Source organism: Thamnophis elegans, chromosome 7 (genome assembly GCF_009769535.1).
Source record: "Thamnophis elegans isolate rThaEle1 chromosome 7, rThaEle1.pri, whole genome shotgun sequence".
In the NCBI taxonomy this organism is placed as follows: Eukaryota; Metazoa; Chordata; class Lepidosauria; order Squamata; family Colubridae; genus Thamnophis; species Thamnophis elegans.
The window spans coordinates 22,100,127-22,122,368 of record NC_045547.1 but is presented as its reverse complement, the minus strand read 5'-3'; the positions used below and the strand labels follow the sequence as shown (position 1 = coordinate 22,122,368).

Genomic DNA, 22,242 nt, shown 5'->3' with positions numbered 1-22,242 from the left:
GTTTATGCTATCATTGCGCATTGCGAATTACCTAATTACCACAACACTGTCTTATGTCTAAACATATTTACCCATGCAGTAGGGCTATATCATTATTATCCTTTTCATCTTTTCTACTATCTTCTCCTACTGGTAACTTACTATTATATTACTTTGTTGTTTGCATGTACACTGAGATCTTACGCACCGGTGATAAATTCCTTGTGTGTCCAATTACGCTTGGTCAATAAAATATTCTAATGTAATAAAGTATTCTAATCATAGAGCATTGTGAATTTTCTTCTTCATGGTCTCTGCTGAATGGCATTGCCTATCTTATTAATATAGCCCATGCCAGAAATACTTTAATAAGAAACTATCATTGACATTAGCTATGCTGTTGGGACTAATAGATATTACGGTATGATGGACATTCAAAAAAGGGCCTGAGGGATCAGACCAAATGCCTATCTAAATCCAGCATCCTGTTTTCCTCAGCAACCATATAGCTATGGATAGTTATAATTGGTAGACTTATCTTTCATGGATTAAAAAATGGGTGAGATACAACTATAGTTGATGAGAAGTTTGTAGGCAACATTTGTTCTGCATCGACATATTGATTCTACCTTATAAAAGGAACCTTTCAGTGCTCTACTTTCATCCAGGTTGCTCAAGAATTCAGATGAATCCCATGCAGGTGCAACTACAGCCACCTACCTGAAGAAAGTGAGGAGGAACACAGCAACATGATGATGTGTGAACTGTGACACAAGGCTTTTCTTAGTAGACTGCCTCCTCTGAGTAAGAGGCATAGCTCCCTTTCAGGTTTCTCCAATTTCTTCCCCCAGCTTTCTTTGCCCCGGAAGGCTGGAATGTAAATTATGTCATTTCTCTTCACCTTTTAAAAATAAAATAAAAGCAAAATAAAGTCAAGGAATATCGAAACAAAGGCAGCAACAGCAAAGTATAAACATTTTAAGTCCTACTTTTAAGAAAATGTATTCAATCACCTGTATGTGCACATATAATATCCTATGTCAATTGAAATATCAGGGAAATAATGTTTCACATTTCCTGACAAAGCAGAAGGAAATTTAATAAGGAATGGTTAGCTGTCTGTATTACTGGAGACACATTTGGGGAACTGGTACATTAACTCATATGGTTTGGGTTTGTTTTACTACTGCTAATATTAGATTGAAGTTCATAAAAAACATTGACATGAGTTTGCAGCAAATGCTATTGATCAAACATACACGATCCCCTATAAAATGTTATACTTGCTTACCTCTTATCTTTTTGGAGGGACTAAAAATGCAAAATTCTTACAGTGGCTTAAAAGTTCTTGAACAAAGGTACTTGTTTCCTTTTAGTTTTTTGAGTTTGTGTGTGTGTGGGGGGGGGGGGAAATTAAACAAGGCAAAATGCGGGAGAATTTAATCTCCCCAAACCAGTGGTGGGTTTCAAAAATTGTTCGAACCTACTCTGTGGGTGTGGCCTCCTTTGTGGGAGTGGCTTGCCACCCATGTGACCGGATATGAAGATACCGATGACACTTGTCAGAACCACCTTAAATTACCTCACATACAGCACTGGTATGCATAAGAATATGATGTAAACTTGTTTTTTAAAAGGCATCTTTCGTTTGTGTTAAAACAACTTCAACAAACGCAATGTTCTGATTGCACCACAAAGGCAGTAGTCATCCTTACCTTTCACAGAGGCACTGAGTTTTATAAATATGAGCATGATGGTATAGAATAATCATATCCAAGGGCCAGTGGTGGGTTTCAAAAAAGTTTGGAACCTCTTCTGTAGGTGTGGCCTGCTTTCCGGGTCCACTGGTGGAACCTCTTCTAACCGGTTCGGTAGATTTGACAAACCGGTTCTACTGAATAGGTGCAAACTGGTAGGGAACCCACCTCTGTCCCAAACCGAAAAGAGTCCCATATTCTCAGCTCTGCTGTCTCTAGGACAGGGGTGTCAAATCTATGGCCCGCTATCAGGATACCTCACAAGCGGGCCATGACCTGTTTAGCGAAGCGGGAAAAAGTTGCAATACATCACATGACGATAATGTGTCAAGATGAGTTTGACACCCCTGTGAACACATATAAAAGTAAAGGCTCCCCTCACACATATGTGCTAGTCGTTCCTGACTCTAGGGTTCTGTACTCATCTCCATTTCAAAGCCGAAGAGCCAGCGCTATCCAAAGATGTCTACATGGTCATGTGGTCGGCATGACTAAACACCAAAGGCACACGGAACACTGTTACCTTCTCACCAAAGGTGGTTCCTATTCTTCTACTTGCATTTTTATGTGCTTTCAAACTGCTAGATTGGCAGAAGCTGGGACAAGGGAACTGCTAGGGTTTCGAACCGCCGAACTGCCGACCTTTCTGATTGACAAGCTCGACCACTGAGCCACCACGTCCCTCTAGATCACATACACCCTGCTTATGGATTATAAGTTGCTCAGATCTTCTTGCTTATTCGTATTCCGACTGCCACACCTCCGAAAACCTTTCCTGAAGATGTAGTGATTGCACTTGGAACCTTATACATGTGAAGTCTGTGTTCTAGAAGGAAGCTATGACCTCTCCCCTTATATGCTAGTTTTAATGCTAGTTTTGCATCATAACTACGATTATGGTCCATGAAATAAAGGGCTGAGCCTCCCTCTCAACTTTACAGTATTCACTCAGTTGATCATCTACAGAGAATAAAAGAAGCACTTAGCTGCTAGATGTTATTCACTTCTTCAAGCATAGCACATTAATTAGAACATACTACTATGTTTTTCAGGTTACAGTATATGTGTCTCTTGTTACAGGTGTAATGGCTCCTCTCCTAACTTGAGAAAGTAAAGACTCTTGAAACGGATTATTTCAAAAGGAACCTTTAATCAAGCAGGATGGAAACCATTAGAAGCAAAGCAGCATCTGAAAACCTTTAGGCCATGCAAATGGGATTAAGCTGATAATGACCCCACCCCTTTCTCCGAATGCAGATTCTGACCAATACACAAGTGTGAAGATGCTTCCTTAACTCTTCTGCCCTGGGAGTCAATAAAGCACAAGTTCCCATGGCTATCGCTAGTTAAAGTTATATATCCCACATGGCTACCATAAACATCCCTCCAGAGATGTTGGGACCTTCAGTCTCCCGGTGACAGGAAACCAGTTGTAAAGTTGTAAAACTCAGTTGTTTCAGATGTAGCTACTGATTTAACTCCGAGGCTCCCCTCCTCCCAATTGAATGGCGGTATCACTTTTAGAGATCTGACAACAGGTTTCAGTAACTGCACGAAACACGATCATTTCTAAGACAGGAGATCATTTCTAAGACAGGAAATCATTTCACTATTGGAGAACTCTGAAGGGTCTGCTAGGACTTGCTAGATACTCTGGAGGTAAGAGTAGATAAACACCTAAGGAACAGCAATATGCTGACTATTATTCTTCCTATGGTTTATCAGTACTTACCTTATCTATCCTTTATCTAGCTAATTCTCCTAGGAGCCAGGAGGTGGAAGGGCAAAGAAAATTAACTACTAAGTAGAAAGATAAGATAAAAGGTAAGTAGTAGTCTACAGATAGAGAGGGTCTTTCCTCTTATATGCATACTTTAATTTGTAAATTCCAGTTGTTTATGAATAGGAAGTCTTTGGACGTCTCAACCAGGGTAGCAGAACTGTTGTCACATGATAGAAATCATCAGTAGCAACTCTCCTTCCAAGGTTACACATTCACATGTGCATAATGCACATTTGCATTATGCAAATGCAAGAGAAGTGGAGCAAGATTTTCTGGTAGCAATTCTTCCTATAACTGTACATTGGCGTTAAAAAATGATCCAAACTCTATTCCCTGAAAACGTGAAAGTTTTAAATTCTCATTGATTTTCCTTTATCAACAATTGTGACCCTCAACTCAACTGTTAAGTGCAACAGTCGCTAAGTGAAACTGTGACTGTGTCTATGATTTTATTTCAGCTTTGCTTTGCTTTACAGACCTGAGAAGCCGAGGTGGCGCAGTGGTTAGGGTGCAGTACTGCAGCCACTTCAGCTAACTGCTAGTTCTGCAGCTCAGCAGTTCAAATCTCACCGGCTCAGGGTTGACTCAGCCTTCCATCCTTCCGAGGTGGGTAAAATGAGGACCCAGACTGTGGGGGCGATATGCCGACTCTGTAAACCGCTTAGAGAGGGCTGAAAGCCCTATGAAGCGGTATATAAGTCTAACTGCTATCATGTATGCGAGGACTGGTCATAAAATTACTTTTATATTACTTTTAACTTTTTCATCATTGTTTTAATTGCAAAAAGTCACCATACAAGGTGATTGCTAAATAAGGACTATCTGTGTTACATTTGCTATCTTTTTTTTTTTTAGAATTATACAGAGAATGAGATGTAATCAAGGAAGTATGCAATCCAAGGAATTTATCTGGTATGGTAACAAATCAGTATTCCTTCAGCATGTCCCTTCCCTTCTTTAAAAAGAGTAGAAAGCCACATTGTACCTTATGCTTGTAAAGATAGGCTGACATTATGTATGTTGGGGTGTTTGCATACATTAAATTATTATTAGATCTTAACCTTTCCTCCAGCCTCACAAACTAGCATATATAATGCTCCCTGATCCATATATTTCCTGACAACCACCATGAGATTGAAGGCGAGAGATGGGCAAAAAAAAGGAAACCTTAGAGCAGGGGTCTTCAACCTTGGCAATTTAAGACTTGTGGACTTCAATTCCCAGAATTCTGAGAATTCTCCCAGAACTCTGGGAGTTGAAGTCCACAAGTCTTAAAAGTTGTCAAGGTTGGAGACTCCTGCCTTAGAGGACCTCAAAAGTAAATGATTGGTACTTGATCCGATTAATACTCAGGTTGAAGACTATCACAAAATCCCAAGGCTACAAAAGTTAGACTGGAAAGTTTCTTTAAAAAACCACAGGAGTAGCAAAACATTTTCAAATATTTGCCAAGAAATGTATAAGGGCATGTCTTGTTAGTGAGAAAGAAAACCATTCATATTCAATTAAAGTTAACATTTTGGATGGTAGCTTCTATCACAAATTTCTATATTCTGTACTGCCCACTTTACCATTAGAACTAATTTAATCATGTACTATGAGAATTTTCAACAGATAGCATCAATTACATGGTTCCTTCTGGCATTTTCTGATTAAGTACTATGCAACTAAGGAACAAAAACCATTGATTATAGAGATATTTTTGTGTCCAGTTATTGAGAGGACTATATTTTTGCAGTATATAAAGCCCACAATAGTTATCTGTAAAGGTACTATGTACAACATCCCTGATCCAATCGATCAACACACTCTATTGCAGTGTATAATTACATAGTCCAAGGACAAAAGAAAGAGAGAGAGAGAAAACTATCAGAATCTCTTAAACAAATCAATGTATTGCAGGTACAGACTGCTAATTCCAGGAATTCTCAGTCACAACCCCATTCCCAAAGGAATTCCAAAAAAGGACAGAAAGGTTTCCAGTTTGAGAAGTGTATGATTTCTAAATGGATTTAGGTTATGAACCCCATTAGTAATCATTCCACTGTTTTCGATATCATATTTTCACATTACCTCCTGTTTAGGATTAGAATAAAACTAACCCCAAGATTCTTCCAAACAAACATTCAAAATCTTGACTTGATATGCATTTATAATTATACCTTGCTTTGGGAGCAGTTTTGATTTAGCCTCCAGCACTGTTAACCCAGATGATAAAACATAAACAAATGAGCTCTAAATCATATGGGTGGATGGGGAAGACAAATCCATCCTGGATCATCAGCAAGTGATGACATTAGGATCGCATCCACAGGGAAGATAAAACAAATAATAAATTTCTGGCTACAATTTGAAATTAATCTGATGCAGATCATTTGGAGAAGGCATTCTAGGACTTGTGTTAAGTCAGTTTGGGGAGAAATCTTATATTTATGTGTGAGTGTGTATAAAAAGAAAATCCCCAGGGTTTTAAACCACGCATGTATGTATATGTGTGTGCATATTCATATATAGAAAAAGAAAAATCCCCAAGGTTTTAAACCACGCATGCACACCCACACAGACTCATTAAAAGAAAGAAAGGTATGCAGTGAGCCCTTGAAAAAAGGTTTTGCAACAACGGGGGAAGATGTCCCTAGTTCAACTGCTACGTGGCAGAAAGTTGCCGTTCAGGGCACCGCTGTCACAGACAACAGCAGAAAGCGCAAGTCGCGGAATCAGCGGGCGAATCCCGGAGGCACCGGGCCATCCCTGAAAGAAGCGGGAGGGTAGCACGGGAGCCGACTTGGCATGCCAACACTGCAAAAACCCAACACGGTCTCGGGCAGGCTGCGAGACAGCCGCCTCCTCGCGCTCCGATCGCCTCATCCGCCACGGGGCAACCGCGCCTCATCCCACGGCGATCAAGCCGCCCCGCGCTCGCCCTCCGGCGCGTTAATTACATCCCCCTCCACGGAACCTCCACGTAAACACTGCTCACCTGTCCGCATTTCCAAGGCAACTTCCTGGAAGTCACATGACCAGCGCCTCTTCCGAGCTCGCGCTCCGCTTCTCCTTTCCTCCCTCCCCCCACCCACCCCGTTTCGTCTCCCTTCCTCGTGGTGCACTCTGGGAATTGCAGTCCCCTGGAATTCTCGAATGCACCTCCGAACTAGCCCTGCCCCGGAGCCCGAAAGAAGAGGTTAAACGGGCTGGAAATGGAACTCGCAGCTTTCGGTGGCGCGACCGAGTGACCGGTTGGGGGCTCATAGGGCTCTGCCTGCTTATTCGAGAGGGACCCTACCGAGCAATGGGTTGTTCTTTGCTTCTGAGTACACGTGAAAACGATCGGGCTGCTTTCAGACCTGCAGTCCACTGAGTTGCCTTGCCAAGTTAACTCGGGCAAGGACTGAGTGCTGCTGACTTCCAGTTTGTGCTGGTTTTCCTTCGAGTCCCTGCAGTGTTCTCGGCAAGATTTCATAAGTGGTTTGCCACGTCCTCCTTTCTATGGCTGAGAGAGAGAGAGAGAGAGAAAGAGATGGGCCCAAGATCACTCCAAAGCGTGAGAACTCGCCGTTTCCTTGTTTCTAGCCTCGCGCCTTAACCACTTCACCAAACTGGCTCTAGGTTTCAGTTGACTGGGAAATAATTCATATTTAAATCATGCATATGTGTCGAGAGTAAACAGAAGTAAATGGGGCTTCGGTTTCACTGACTCTCCACCAGATTATTAGCCTGTCCTCCCAAACTAACCTGACACATTTGAACTTCCTTTTTCAAGCCTTTATTGCCAGGGTACAACATGTGTAGAGATTGGCTGAGCCTCCTTTCGTGCACCCCCCCACACACACACAATACAACTCTCAGTGAAAGTCAAAAAAGTCCTTAGCCCAGTGAATCCTATTAACGTACATCCAGTCCTATGAATGCATTGCATGTTGTGGCTGCCCGCAAATCTTATTGTACTATGTTGTTGTAAGGTTATTTTTCATTCAGGAGTCTGACAGCCCATGGATAAAAACTGTTCTTCAGCCTGTTTGTGCAGCTTCCTCTGCTTCTATATCTCCTACCCAGGGGTGGGTTCTGGCAGGCACTACTGCCGGTTTGCTTGTGGGTGCGCTGTGGGCGCATGCGCAGTGCAATAAAAATTGTTCTGCGCAGAAGCAAAAAACAAGATGATGGAGGCTCTGGCACCACACAGAGAACCAGTTCGGAGGCGTGGCAGGCCTGGGTCGCTGCTGGTTCCAGCGACCCAGGCCGCCGAACGAGTACCGATTTGGCAGAACTGGTAGGAACCTACCACTGCTCCTACCCAATGGTAGGAGAGTAAAAAAGGGCTGACCAGGGTGTGAGTCGTCCCTGAGGTGTGGTGTCGAAAAACCCTTCAAAAGTCATTTCAACTATCACTACATCTCCATGTCTGCTGAAGTAGTTGCTGAAGGCAGTTTTGTAACATACCTCTTATCGGAACTTAACACATGAAGGACAACCAACCATTTTTGCCCTATATTCTCACTGGCCAGCAACAGTTTTCCAGTTCAAAGCACAATTCTTTTTTTTGTATCTGGAGGTTCTTGAATGTTTGTGTGTGTGTGAACCATCCTGTGAAAATACTTAAGGTACATTCTTTCTAACCTGATAGCAGGGGTGTCAAACTCAAATTCATTGAGGGCTGCCTCAGGGTTGTCTTTGACCTTGGGGGTGGGTTCGCATGGCCAAGGTGGGCATGGCCAGCTCAACATCACTCATGATGGCGTCTGTGGTGGCCTGACTGCTCTGCCAGAGAAAATGGAGCTTGGGAAGCTGCGACGGCCTCCTGCAACCCTCTGCAAGTGAAATCGGAGCTCGGGAGCTCAGGTTTCACTGGCAAAGGGTTGCAGGAGGCCGTCGCAGCCACCTAAACTCTGTTTTTGCTGGCAGACACACCATGGGCTGGCCCTTCACTGTTTCCAGGGTGGCCTCATGGGCCAGATCTAAACACCGCATGAACTGAATGCAGCCCGCAGGCCTTGAGTTTGACACCCATGCCCTACAGGATGTGTTTTTGTGCACACATATTCCCTTGCCAAGTTCCTGCTGTTTTCTTGGCAAGGTTTTTGGAAGTGATTTGCAATTGCCACCTTCTTCCAAGGGCTGAGAGAGTAACTAGGCCAAGAATGTGCCTAAGGCTGGACTAGAACTCATGGTCTCCTCTTTCTAGCCTAGTCCCTTAACTACCACACCAAACTGGCTCTATAAGAGCTCTAATACTGTAGTCGTGTAATGAGGAAAGGCAAGCTATAGAACCCTGAAATCTTTACCAAGAAGAAAAGGAAAATAATGACTGAATAGACCATTGTTGGGAAATAGCTACCGACCACTATCTGAAATATATTTATATGAGAGAATTTTAATCTATAAGTAAAAGCCACATACACCAGAGGGGATATTTTCTTTACTAATTCATTTCCAGAGATTTGTGGGAGGCTCTATGTTTCTAAAAGGGGTAAAATGGTAAAATTTCACAGGTATAGCTTTTCCTGCCAAAGAGATGCAGTCATGGGAATAGCTTCTCCTTTGTTGTTAGCTATGAAGTCATGTCCGACCCCTCGTGACCCCCATGGACAACATTCCTCCAGGCCTTCCTTTCCTCTACCATCCCCCATAGTCCATTTAAGCTCACACCTACTGCTTCAGTGACTCCATCCAGCCACCTTATTCTCTGTGGTCTCCTTCTTTTGCCCTCAATCTTTCTCAGCATCCAGTGAGCATCCACTCTTCTCCAGTGAGTCCTACCTTCCCATTAGGTGGCCAAAGTATTTGAGTTTCATCTTCAGGATCTGGCCTTCTAAAGAGCAGTCAGGGTTGATCTCCTCTAGGACCGACCGGTTTGATCACCTTGCAGTCCAAGGGACTCACAGGAATCTTCTCCAGCACCATAGTTCAAAGGCCTCAATTCTTCGATGCTCAGCTTTTCTTATGGTCAACTTTCACAGCCATACATTACAACTGGGGAAATCATAGCCTTGACTATACACAATTTTTGTTCTTGTACCATCAGACAATTCTAATTGCCAAATTACATCTCTTGTGGGTATGACATTCATGTATTTAAAAGCTAAATCCTGGTTTTAACATGCCCTCTTTTAAAGTGTACTTTCCCCATGTATTTTCAACAGCTACAGGACAGGAAGGAAATGGATAGCAAAAGAATGCCTGTTGAACTTCTGCTTGTCACATCACTTAGGGCAGTGGTTCTCAACGTTCCCAATGCCACGACCCTTTAATACAGTTCCTCATGTTGTTGTGACCCCCAACCATAAAATTATTTTCATTGCTACTTCATAACTGTAATTTTGCTACTGTTATGAATCGTAATGTAAATATCTGATATGAAAGATATATTTTCATTATTACAAATTGAACATAATTAAAGCATAGTGATTAATCACAAAAACAATATGTAATTATATTTTTCATCTTGTCCTACTAGTTCTTTATGATTTATCAATTATTGTTTGTAACTAATGATTGTAATTATTATTATGACCTATGACCTATTACTTGCTGTTTCTATGTACAGTGAGTTGGTGCACTGGGGACAAATTCCTTGTTTATCTTATCACACTTCACCAAGAAACATTTCTATTTCATTCTATTCCTATTTCATTCTATTCTATTCTACTCCTGGAATCCTCTCGATCCCAAATTTTCCAACCACTCATTCATTCATAGATATTGCGGGAAGGAAACGAAGGCGGGTCTCTTTGTGAATGGACAGAGGTTTTTACAGAAAAGGGAAAACCCAAATGTCTGGAGCCAGCTGCTGAAGAGTGACCGTGTGAACTTCTGAGTCTCCGAGGAGGAGGCTGCGGACTGAAGGGACATCATCACTATCCTTCCCACCTCAGTTCTCAGCTTCTTCTTCCCGGCGTCCCCTCCCCTCCCTGCTGGGAGATCTCTCAGGGCACTGCCTTGCCAGTGCTCAGGTGCTCCATTCTCTCCCCCTCCTCTCGTCAAGCGCAGCCGTCCGATCCACCCACCAGTGCCCCTCATGTCGCAATTGGCTGGGCACCGGCTGTCCTCACACCACTGCTCTTGTCAGGTAGCCCCTCTCTTTCGCAAGGGAGCACCTACTGCCGCTCCCCTGGCTCCAAACACTGGCATGCAGGTATGTTGGTTCCTAAGACCATCGAAAATATGTGTTTTCCGATGGTCTTAGGCGACCCCTGTGAAAGGGGTCGCCACCAACAGGTTGAGAACTGCTGATTTAGGGGATTAGAGCACCAAGACATTACAAAGGAGATAGCTGTAAGCCTACATCCTTAACGCATAAAATACTGATAACAACAGAAAAACCCTCAAATGTGTGGAGGAAATGGAAATAGATAAACAGGTTTTGTTGCAAAGTTTGAATAATGGTTTTCTTACAGCCACTAGAACAAAATTGTTGATAGTTGGCTCTTTTTAGAAAGTTGGAGAACTTTATTTTTGCATAAAAGGAAAAAAATATAGAATGGTTTACAGAAATTCAATATTTCAAGTTTTACATTTGTAACTTTATGTACTATTTGCAACTATGTGAATCTACAACTACTGTGTTTCCCCAAAAATAAGACAGGGTATTATTTTCTTTTGACCTCTGAAATAAGTGCTTGGCATTATTTTGGGGGATTTCTTATTTTTGAGGTGTAGGAGGTGGCGAGCATGGTCACTTCATGCTGATATTGTGTTGCAATATTTTCAGGGAGGGCTTATTTTCAAGGGAGGACTTATTTTAGCGCACATGCTCAAAAGCCCGATTGGGCTTATTACCTGGGGAGGGCTTATTTTTGGGGAAACAGGATATGTGAATACAAATACTATGTACTAGTCTTATCTTGCAACCAATATCTATCCACATGTATTGATATCACATATTATGGAATCCTACAGGCAGATCTGATTGTAAGAGTAGAGTCCTGTTACTCTGTGGTAGGAAAAACAAAATAAAACAAACAAAAAAACAAAAATTACAGAGTCTGGTAGCATCTTTTACAACTGATATATTTTATTACAGCCATAAGTTTTCATGAATTGCAGCTCACTTCATCAATTGTTCATGCTTATGCCTTTTAATAAAATGTATTAGCTGGAAAAGATACCATACACCTGCTTAATTTTTTATTATAATTAATACATAAATTTAGAAAAGAGTTGAACTGGATTACTTCTTTAAAAATGTTGGCATCAAGATTTTACTTTTAGGATATTTGCTTCTCCTTTTCCACTTAGAATTTCAGAAATATATTCAAAATTATCACATAGAATGTTAAGCTTTTTTTAAAAAAACAAGGCAGGTATAAAACTACCACAGTTAAATTAATGCAGCAGCTTTTTTGTCTTCTCTAGGCTTATTCTCTTTCGAAAGCGTGTGTTCTATATCATTATGTAATACAGTTCTTTGTATATTTACTTACAAGAAACCCCATGCAATTCAGCAGGATTTACTCTCATGTAAGCACATGCCAGTTTTTAGTATTTTCTACCCTGTGTCACCTGAGGATATACACATAATAAACATGCAATAATGCAACATTTCCTTTGCAGACATAGTATATTTTAAATGAGGAAGTGATTTGTTTCCCTGTTAAACTTCTAATCTGGTAACATATCTTTTATATGTGGTGTTTCTTTAAAAAAAAAAAAGTTTGACTGGGTCAGGTTCATTTCACCAGCAGGAGACCGAAAGCGCTCAATTTATGAACTACATTTCCCATCAGGCGGTAAGAAAACTAGAAAAGGTGGGGGGAGAATAGAAAGAAAGCTGTACCTGTTCATGCAGGTAAGACAAAAGGGTGAATAAGGGGTGACTTGACGCTTAAAGAAGCAAGGATTCTGGTGCTTTGGGTTATCATATAACTTATGTTGAGTGCTTAAAGTTTTACTTTGTTGTTGGTGTTTGTTGTTTTTTGTGGGGGAATTTTTTTGTGAAAACAGGTTGCTGAAAACAGGAAAGGTAGAAAAAGGAAACAAGGATAGTTTCGATGGTTAAGATCTGTTGATAATGGGAAACGGTCTGCTTCTTTTATTTTTGGCTGACTAGAAACTGAAGTCAGTAAGTATATATATATCAACATGTGACAAACTTACAAAGGAAAGACACCGGAAGGAAAGAAGTGAAAACCTATTCTCTCTTTCTGCCCTTAATGGTGATTTATGTTTGTGCCCTTCTAACCAGCTGCCTTTTTACACATGCAAAGATTTTACTAAAGTATGGAGTAGCGAGAAAGCAATCTCTATTTTCCAAAACTTTGAAGATGATATCTGTTTGGATGGGTATTGTAGCTATGCAGTAAATGTTATTATTCAGAGATCAGCATGGTTTGCTTTTTAGTTGGTTTAATGTTCTATTTATTTCAGTGTGGGAAGAGTATCTTTTTAAAAACTTCTAGAAGCTCAAGAGCAAGCAGTTGCAGCTGAGTGCACAATTGTATTTGATAATTAAATAGTTAAATTGCTTGTTGTATCACCATCAAAAGCTTGGGTAAGACACAATCTACTTACATTCAGAGCTCAAATGATTAGAGGAGAGATGGGCATTTTTGGGAAACTTTCTGTCTTATTTCCCCATTTTAACCACTTGTGGTTTCCCAGTATTCTTTTAATAAGCTTCTTCTCATATCCAAGCATCTAACCACATTCAACTCAGGCAGAGATAGACAGCTTAGGACTCACAGCCAACTTTGGTGTATCATCATTGGTTTTCTTCTCAGATGCCTTTCCAAGAATACCCCATATTCATCAAGTAAAAATGACAGTCACAGTGGTTAAACACTTTTAATTCACAGTGTGCTAAAGTAGACCCAAGTGTCGGCTAAGAGGATAGAGAAACTGGAGCGCAGAGAATGTGACAGGAATCAACTTTACCCATTAGCTTTCTAGTCCATACGTTTTTCTTGACCAGACCATTTTGCTACTGTGACTGTATAAGCCTCATTTTTGAGCATTTTTTGATACCCTCAATCTGCTCTCTGAGGCCACCAATTGAAACAGAGTTGGAAGGGACCTTGGAGATCTTCTAGTCTAACCCCTTGCCCATGTAGGAAGCTATCATTTCAGACAAATGGTTGTCTAATCTCCAGTGATGGAACACCTACAGGGTTCTGGAGACAAGTGGTTCCACCGATGAATTGTTCTGCCAGGAAATTTCTCCTTAGTTCTTGGTTGGTTCTGTCCTTGATTAATTTCCCTCCATTGCTTCTTGTCCTGCCTTCAGGTGCTTTAGAGCAGGGCTTTGCTGGCTGAGGAATTCTGGGAATTGAAGTCCACTAGTCTTCAAGTGGCCAAGGTTGGAGATCCCAGTTTTAGAGGATAGGTTGACCCTTAACTCTGCAGTACTGGTGCAACATCTGACTGAAAGTGGAAATGGAAGTATTGAGAGCAGCTGCCTGTACTACTCACAATAGCATCCCATAGATCACAGACAGGATTCTTGTAATACGTTTTAAGTAGGACCACAATATAAGTCCGTCCCAAATAGCATTGCTGGATGGTTACAAGGGTTTGGCTGTAATATGTGTTTTTAAATAGAGTGTCCACAGTGCTACAGGAAACCTTTAGGAACAGCATCTCTTCTGTTGATTCTGATGTGTAGTCAGGGAAAGAGAAAGGGAAACAGTGGCGCAAAATCAGAGGTTGTTTACAGAGTTAAAAAGCTAATAATATCTCAGCTTCCTAAATACCTGAGGCGGTAGAATGGTTGCACGGTATCTCTTTGGATGCAATCTGTCACTTTGATCTTGTTCAGTCCCCCAGGGTCGGTCAAGAGTTACTTTTCACCTTCCTGTTTTTATGATTCTCTGTAATGCAGGCTAGAGTCAGTTTCCTTTAAAAAGAAAAAAAACCCACAGGCGAGCAACTGTAGTTCTACTGCTATGCCACTTTTCTCTTCCCCAGAAGAGAAAGCCAAATAGACAATAAAAGACGCTCTGGGGCAACTTTTCTGACTGGTTAATTATATTGACCAGTAATAACAACAAACAGTAACAATAACAGCAGTACTAGGCCCTTTTAAACTCACCCTCCAAGTAAAGTGTTTTTGAGTTATCTTTCTCAAAGAACTTTCTCCATTGCTGAGGTAAAATAGTATTCACCTACCTACGGTATTCACCTACCGTATTTTTCGGAGTATAAAATGCACCCTTTCCCTCCCCAAAAGAGGGTGAAAATCTGGGTCCGTCTTATACACTGAATACAGCATTTTTGACCCCCTGAAATTCTGCCCCACAAACCCCGTTTTTCATAAAAATGGACGTGCAGAGGGTTTGGGGGGCCTGCAGAGTGTTCCTGGGGCTGGGGAGGACAAAAATGAGCAAAAATGGGTGCTTAACGTGTTTATGTCCTCCCAAGCCCCCAGGAGCACTCTGTAGGCCTTCCAAATACTCTACACACCCCGTTTGTTATGAAAAACGGGCTCATTTTTTGCTTGTTTTTGCCCTCCCCAGCCCCCCAGGAGCACTGTACAAGCCTCCCAAACTCTCTTGTGAAAAACGGGGCATGCAGAGGGTTTGGGAGGCCTGCAGAGTGCTCCTGGGGGGCCAGGGAGGGCAAGAACGTTTGTTTTAAATTTACCTCTTCAAAATCTTGGTGCGTCTTATAGTCCAAAAAATACGGTAGTTTGTGAGACTTCTCTGGAGGATTTCTTCTTGAACACCTTTAAAATGGGTCCTGCTTCAGTTTCCACTATAAAAGAGAATAAGGAGCAGGACCTTTTAAGTGGTGACACCAGTATAATACAATATTCTCATCTAATAATTTTATTTTTCTGTTAAAATGTCTTCTAAAAATGTTCCCAAAGCAAAGCTGATCGGTTGAGAGTGTTTTTTCAAATACATGTTAAGGAAAGATTTCTTCTCCTTTTCTAGCTGTATTTGTAGTGATGAATTTGAAAGATACTGAAGTTTTTTTTATTTTCCTCCAAAATGATGTGTCTCTCATTCTCTCTCTCTCTCTCTCTCTCTCTCTCTCTCTCTCTCTCTCTCTCTCTCTCTCTCTCTCTCTCTCTCTCTCTCTCTCTCTCTCTCTCTCTCTCTCTCTCTCTCTCTCCCCGTCTCATCCTTCCTGTTTTAAAATTTTAATATTAACATGAGATACATGTGATAGAGTACCAATTTGACGTTAAGGCACCAGGCTTGAAACCTGTGAGTTCTAATTCTGTCTTTAGGCACAAAGCCATTCTAGGTGACCTTGGGCCAGTCACTTTCCCTCAGCCCTAGGAAGGGGGCAATGGTGAACCACTTCCAAAATCTTGTCAAACTGCAGAGCTTTTGGAGAATACTCCACTTCAACACTGATTTGAAGGCACAAGACAAAACAAAAATCCTGATGTATTTAATATATGATGAGGATGAGAACTACTGCAATCTTATTTACAAGTTGTTATTAAAGAAAAGGTTACATCTTGATAATCTTTAGATTTCACAAGCATTGGTTTCAGCAGTAGGCTAAAAGGCCCAGCTTCTCCAACATACCACTGCAATAGCCTGTATGGCCTCTTTCTAAAGAAGATGAATTTCAACAAGAGTTGAATTGCCACACAATTTTGAATCTAGGAAAGCAACCACACTGGAAGAATTGTGGAAACCTTCTGGCAATCCTCATTTTTTGCTACAGGTGCTTCTGGGGTAGTAAATTTTTCTGTTGACTTTAGGAATATCGATAAGTCCTTGGTTAACTATGATAATTATAGCCAGAATTTCCATTGCTATGTGATGCAGTAGTAGAGTGTGATATCATGTAGCCATGCTACTTAGCAACAGCAGTTCCAGCAGTGCCTGGTTACCGTTGTTAAGACAGAACTGTGTGGGTCTTTAAGTGAAGACCTCATGTGATGGTGACTTCTATGTTTCTGACAGATTCCCCATTGAATTTGCTTGTGGGAAGCTGTCAAGGAAGGTTGCAAATAGCATTCATATGACTGGGAGAAATCTGGGCTGGTTGTTGGGCACCTGGATCAAAATCATCTAACCACAAGGGTGTTGCAGTGGCTGGAACTTCGAGGATTAGTCATAACTACCACTTGTTCATAATCCTCAAAACTTTGAAGTGTCGTTGAACAAGTGATTGTTAAAGAGGACCATCTGTAGTAGCTAAGAAATCTATTTGTTTACAAAACACTGATGAATCTGCTAAATCAGAATACATCACTTGTGTGCACCACCAAATTATCAAAACCATTTAAGTGACTTATAATTTAATTAGGTTTTAAAATGTACACTGGTTTTCATTTTTGCATTCATCCCCCCCTTCCCCTGTTAATCTAGGGCCAAAGTTCTCAAAACTCTAGAATATCATGGCTTTCACCAATGCAGAGATGGATGATGCGTTTGACTACCTGTTCAAGATCATTCTGATTGGAGACTCAAATGTGGGGAAGACGTGTGTGGTTCATCGCTTCAAGTCTGGACAATACCATATGAAGCAGCAGAACACTATTGGGGTTGACTTTACAGTGCGTTCCCTGGAAATTGATGGCAAGAAGGTGAAGGTGAGCGTTATATCTCTATTGTGTCTTTTGATGATGGATAGGATTTTTTCCACCCAGCCATTAGCCTCACACTTCTCATCTTTCTTGCACTTTCATGCCATTGTATGAATGTCGTTATAGCTGCTACCTGGGCTTTGGGTAATGAGAAAGGAAAGGAGGCAGTTTAACTGGGCAGCAGAGGAGAGGTAAAACTTGAATTCTAGCCAGTGCTCCACCCTCATCCTCACTATAACCTTATAACTTCAATCATTGAAGTTGGGCCAAGAAAACAGTAAAGTCTATTTCCAAGCATTTCTAAAGAGGGGGAAGGGAATAAGTCCTGGCTTCATCACATCTTTGAATGGGGAAAATCCCAGAAGTTGGGAAATCACATGAGTCAGGAGATCCAGGTAAATTTTCCAGACCCAGAGAAGGCTAGTATAAAGGTTATTTGGCAGCTTTTCTACAGCTACAGTTGGGATAATATTTGGTAATTCCCAAAGATCTGGAGTACCCAAGTCAGGAAAAGCTTTGAAATACAGTTATACATCACTTGCCTGAGAATAGCTGTGTTAGAGATTTTACTGTAAATATAATTACACAAGGCTAAGATAGAGGAAGGGGATGTGGTGGCTCAGTGGCTAAGACACTGAGCTTGTCGGTCAGAAAGGTCGACAGTTCAGCAGTTCGAATCCCTAGCGCCGTGTAACAGAGTGAGCTTCTGTTACTTGTCCCAGCATTTGCCAACCTAGCAGTTCGAAAGCATGTAAAAAATGCAAGTAGAAAAAATAGGGACCACCTTTGGTGGGAAGGTAACAAATAGTGTTCCGTGTGCCTTCGGCATGTAGTCATGCCAGCCACATGACCACAGAGACATCTTCGGACAGCGCTGGCTCTTCGGCTTTGAAACGGAGATGAGCATCGCCCCCTAGAGTCGGGAACAACTACCACATATGTGCAAGGGGAACTTGGTCTTTTAAGGTAGAGTTGTGACTGAGCAACAATTTCTAGTGTTAAGGTGCTTGGAGAGACCATTTCTGTTTCTGCCTCTCTTTAATTTCCTTCCAATTTCAGATACAAGTATGGGATACGGCAGGCCAAGAACGCTTCCGCACAATAACTCAAAGTTATTACCGCAGTGCCCATGGCGCTATTCTCGCCTACGATATAACCAAAAGATCAACATTTGAGTCTATTCCTCATTGGATTTATGAAATTGAAAAATTTGGCGCAGCAAATTTGGTCCTAATGTTGATTGGTAAGTTCTGAAGTCTACCCCATCTCTTCCCCTCCACCCTTTAGTTGGAAAGTTTGAGAGTTACTTTTAAAATGAAGGGGGGCAAATAGTACTTATTTTACTGAAACAGAATTGGTGGGCAAGAAATATTGAAGATCTTGTATAAACATCTTAAGAGAAAATTTATTTCCCAGTTATTGACTTCGTGTTTTAACAGATGCAGTTCTAAGTTTATCTCTTAAAACACAGAGTCAATAATTGGGGAATAAACACGAATCCTCTTATATAGTAACGAATTCTAGGTAAAATACTAAAATCAAGTTAATCTATTTGTCAAAACATTTACAATAATAATGAGTCTGTTGTTCAATTTAGACAATTGAGAGAAAAAAAACCAAGCATCTTTTGTGATAAAATGTGACTATCATAGGGCTAGACAATTAAATGATCGATAATTATGGTATTAATTGCCCTGGGGGCAGCCCTAATATTAGATAAAATGAGGTTATTTTGGTAGATGAATCAGGACAATAAAATAAAAATAAAATATTGTTAATCTGAAACCAGAAATCTTCAGTGAAGATAATAAAATGTCCTTCAATGCCTGTCCTGTGGCTAGATCAGTGGTACTCAACCCCTGGTCCATGGACTGGCATGCCAGAAACTGCTCTGTGCAAGCAAGTGAAGTCCCATTCGCGGAATGCAGGCAACATGAGAAATCATGCCCTCACCAGTCTGTGGGGAAAAACCTCTCTCCAAGGAAGCAGTCCCTGGTGCCCAAAAGGTTGAGGGCCATTGGGCTAGATAACGAAGGGACCAAATGTTGCTGTAGGGCTAGCCTTCCATTTTATGGAGTAAACAGCTGTTTGATCAGCTGAGATGGCTAATGAATTGGAGCAAATCTCTACTCTCTGTTCTTCCAGCCAGCCTCTAGAGAAGTCTATTGCATTTAAAAAATGTACAGCTCTCTGAAGTACAGGAAGTCCTCAACTTATATCATTTCATTTAGTGACCATTTGAAGTTAGGGCACTGAAAAAAGTGACTTATGGCTGTTTTTAATAATCATGACCATTGCAGGATCATATGACTAAAATTCAGATGCTTGGATAACTGGTTCATATTTATGATGTTGCAGTGTCCTGGGGTTATGTGATCTCCTTTTGCGACCTTCTGACAGATTAATTTAACAATCATTTTAGTAGAGCTGTGGTGGCATAGTGGTTACAATGTAGTATTATAGGCTACTTCTGCTGGCTGTTCGGCAGCTCGATTCTCACCAAGCTCAAGGTTGACTCAGCCTTCCATCCTTCCAAGGTGGGTAAAATGAGGACCCAGATTGTTGGGGGGAATAGGCTGACTCTGTAAACCGCTTAGAGAGGGCTGTAAAAGCACTGTAAAGTGGTATATAAATCTAAGTGCTATTACTACTAAGTTAACAAATGCAGTGCTTCACTTGACAACTGCGGCAGGAAAGGTGGTAAAATGGGGCAAAATTCACTTACCAAATGTCTTGCTTAGCAACAGAAATTGTGGGCTCAATTGTGGTCGTAAGTCACTGTACCTCTTTTGTATAGACTTATACAGCCACCCATTTTTGTTGGCTCTGAAGTGGTCCTCAGTATACGGCATGCTATTGCCATGGCTGTTCAGAGTGTGTCGTCTTGAGAATTCGACATAGATATCTGTGGAATTGGGATTTTTAAGTGACAGTACAGTATATCTCCGAACTGAGAACACCCCCTCACATTTTGTAAACATTTAAGTATATCTTTTCATGTGCCAACACTGAAGGAATTACACTTGGCTACAATGTAAAGTAGTGAGTATACAGCTTGTATAACAGTGTACATGTGCTGTCCCCTCAAAATAATGCAACACACAGCCATCAATGTCTAAACTGCTGGCAACAAAAATGTGACAGGGTGTTCTCACTTCGGTGATATACTGTTATGTATGCCATGCTACAATGATACACACTGTGTAAATTTGCATCAGTTGCACACACAACCGCTTATCAAATTTGTATAATTCATGCAATAATTTTATGACATCATCAAGGTTTGTGCCACCTATGATCCTCAGAGTAATGCTCGTAACAGCTGCCAGGGTAACGGGAGAGAAAATGTGAAGAGTAGGACCACTGTGGAAGGAGGAGCAAAGAGATGGCATAAGAATGTTGTGCTTCCTGGGTTTGCTTCCTAGTTTTTTCCTCCCTGCTCCGTTTATTTGCCTCTACTATCCACTGGAAATCTAAACCTGGCTTTAATCCAATTTAAAGGGAACAAATCAGACGAATCAGAGAAACGGCAAGTCCTGTTTGAAGACGCTTGCACGTTGGCAGAGAAACACGGCCTTCTAGCTGTACTGGAGACCTCAGCCAAGGAGGCCCAAAATATTGACGAGGTTTTTATCTTGATGGCTAAGGAACTGATGGCTAGGAATACTTTACAACTTCATGGGGAGAATGGATCTTCGCACAACATCCATCTGGACGCTAGGCCAGTGATGGTTCCACAGACTGAGACATCCAACTGTTCATGTTGATCAAGAGCTATGTATCCCATCGCTCTCTTCCATTACAAGAATCTCCAGGTATCATTCCACCATACCATCCTGATGCCATGCCATCGTTGCTGAAATGTCGTTCTTTGGAAATAGGCAGCTTCTTGTTTCCACTGATCAGCAATAAACACTGGATGAAGGACTTTTTTTTTTTGGCAGACATGAGCTGATACAGAGAAGATTGTCTGTGAATACTTCTGATAAGCTTCTATCAGCCTTTGGCTGCTTTTCACTAGTTAGCTATGAAAAAAATGGTGAGTTTCTTGTACTGTACATACTGTGTTTAGTTCAGGGATGAGAGAGTTGTTGGTAGCAATCAAGTCAAATTATTGTAGGTAAATACTGATTTTTTTTAAAAAGAAATCGAAATCTGAACAAGTACAAAAACAAGTTCTGCAGGGTTTTTCTGCCTATCTAAGAAATGCCTCTGTCTAGTCAGTTTCCTATCTCGGATTACTATAACAATGTGTGTTTAAATTGATGTTTAACAAGGTAATCTTATTTAGTTTGTATTTTGGCTTCCTTAACTGTTTGATTTTGTGCAGCCCACCGATTACCAGGGAATGATTGTGATGGTCAAGCGATATACCTAAAAGAGTGCGTGGAGAACATCCTGTAATGAAATTAAATGTTGATTTCAGTTATGTCATTTTTTCCAGCATGTGTAACAACTATTTAAGAGATGGTTCCACAAAACAAAAGACTTATGCAGACCATTCCAGAAATATACTAAAACTACAAGCACTAAAATAGTCTGTTTTTAATAAGTTTCCATAAATATGATAAACTATATATTGTAATGTAGCTTTAAAAAAAAATAGCACTTAGCAATAGCTTTTAATATTTATCATAATTTATTGCGGGGATGTTTTCAGTAAGTCAAAAGTCAATATAGCAACATTTCAAAATTACTGAAAGGCATTTGTCAATGTACAGCATCACAATAGCTTAGTGGTAAATTTTTTACTACTTGATTATGGGAAGGCTAATATCACCGACCAGGGTATTAATAATCAAAGAACTGAGTTCTCTTTTTTTAGGTATTTGTGATTCTTTTGTCTTGCATTCCCAAGCAAGGCATTTCTTAAGAAATAATTCTAAATTTATTTCTTAAAACAGAGAGAGATTGTGAGTTTTCTGTATTGATTAGGTGCTTTTTGTGTTTGTCAACTTGATAAAAAAAGCATTGGGGGGAGAAATGAAATAATCACTAAATCGGCTCTCCAGATACGCTAGGCATTCTGGGACTTGTAGTCCCAACACATCTGGAAGCTATGGGTTTGGGGAAGACCTGCCTCAGTACAGTGTTGATGCTTTGATCTTTGGTTTAAAGTCAATTTCCTATTATCCACGCCCAAGCGTTTATTGCTGAATTGCCTAATTTTAAAGGGAAAGGTTGGTTCTCTAACTAGCACTGAATAACTATCACTAATATATATTTAAAAGCCTTTTCTTTTT

General features: G+C 40.9%; 2 protein-coding genes across 5 annotated transcripts in view; one reads left to right on the top strand and one right to left on the bottom strand.

Annotated features, from left to right (window-relative positions):
- SLC37A3 (solute carrier family 37 member 3) overlaps positions 1-6,584 on the bottom strand; it is a 40,687-nt gene extending 34,103 nt beyond the window's left edge. The window contains exons 1-2 of the mRNA XM_032220984.1: positions 6,500-6,584; positions 700-880 (exon numbers count right to left, since the gene is read on the bottom strand). Coding sequence (XP_032076875.1) covers positions 700-794 — 95 coding nt within the window. The 5' untranslated portion in view covers positions 795-880; positions 6,500-6,584. The remainder of the gene's footprint in view (positions 1-699; positions 881-6,499) is intronic.
- A 52-nt stretch (positions 6,585-6,636) lies between these two features.
- On the top strand, positions 6,637-21,707 carry RAB19 (RAB19, member RAS oncogene family). 4 transcript variants are annotated; one of them, XM_032220973.1, is made up of 4 exons: positions 6,637-6,812; positions 16,782-17,005; positions 18,059-18,242; positions 20,501-21,707. In XM_032220973.1, exons 2-4 carry the CDS (start codon positions 16,811-16,813, stop codon positions 20,764-20,766), a joined length of 645 nt encoding a protein of 214 aa, XP_032076864.1. In that variant the 5' UTR covers positions 6,637-6,812; positions 16,782-16,810; the 3' UTR covers positions 20,767-21,707. The 4 variants fall into 4 exon arrangements, with proteins under 4 accessions (XP_032076864.1, XP_032076862.1, XP_032076865.1 ...); XM_032220971.1 differs by having other exon boundaries at positions 6,637-7,060; XM_032220974.1 differs by having other exon boundaries at positions 6,683-6,700.
- The last annotated feature ends 535 nt before the right edge of the window (positions 21,708-22,242 follow it).

Coding starts and splice junctions, on each gene's coding strand:
- RAB19 (XM_032220973.1), top strand. CDS start 16,811: ATGGCTTTCACCAATGCAGAGATGGATGATGCGTTTGACTACCTGTTC. Junction 17,006..18,058: donor TTGATGGCAAGAAGGTGAAG/GTGAGCGTTATA, acceptor TTCCAATTTCAG/ATACAAGTATGGGATACGGC. Junction 18,243..20,500: donor TTTGGTCCTAATGTTGATTG/GTAAGTTCTGAA, acceptor TCCAATTTAAAG/GGAACAAATCAGACGAATCA.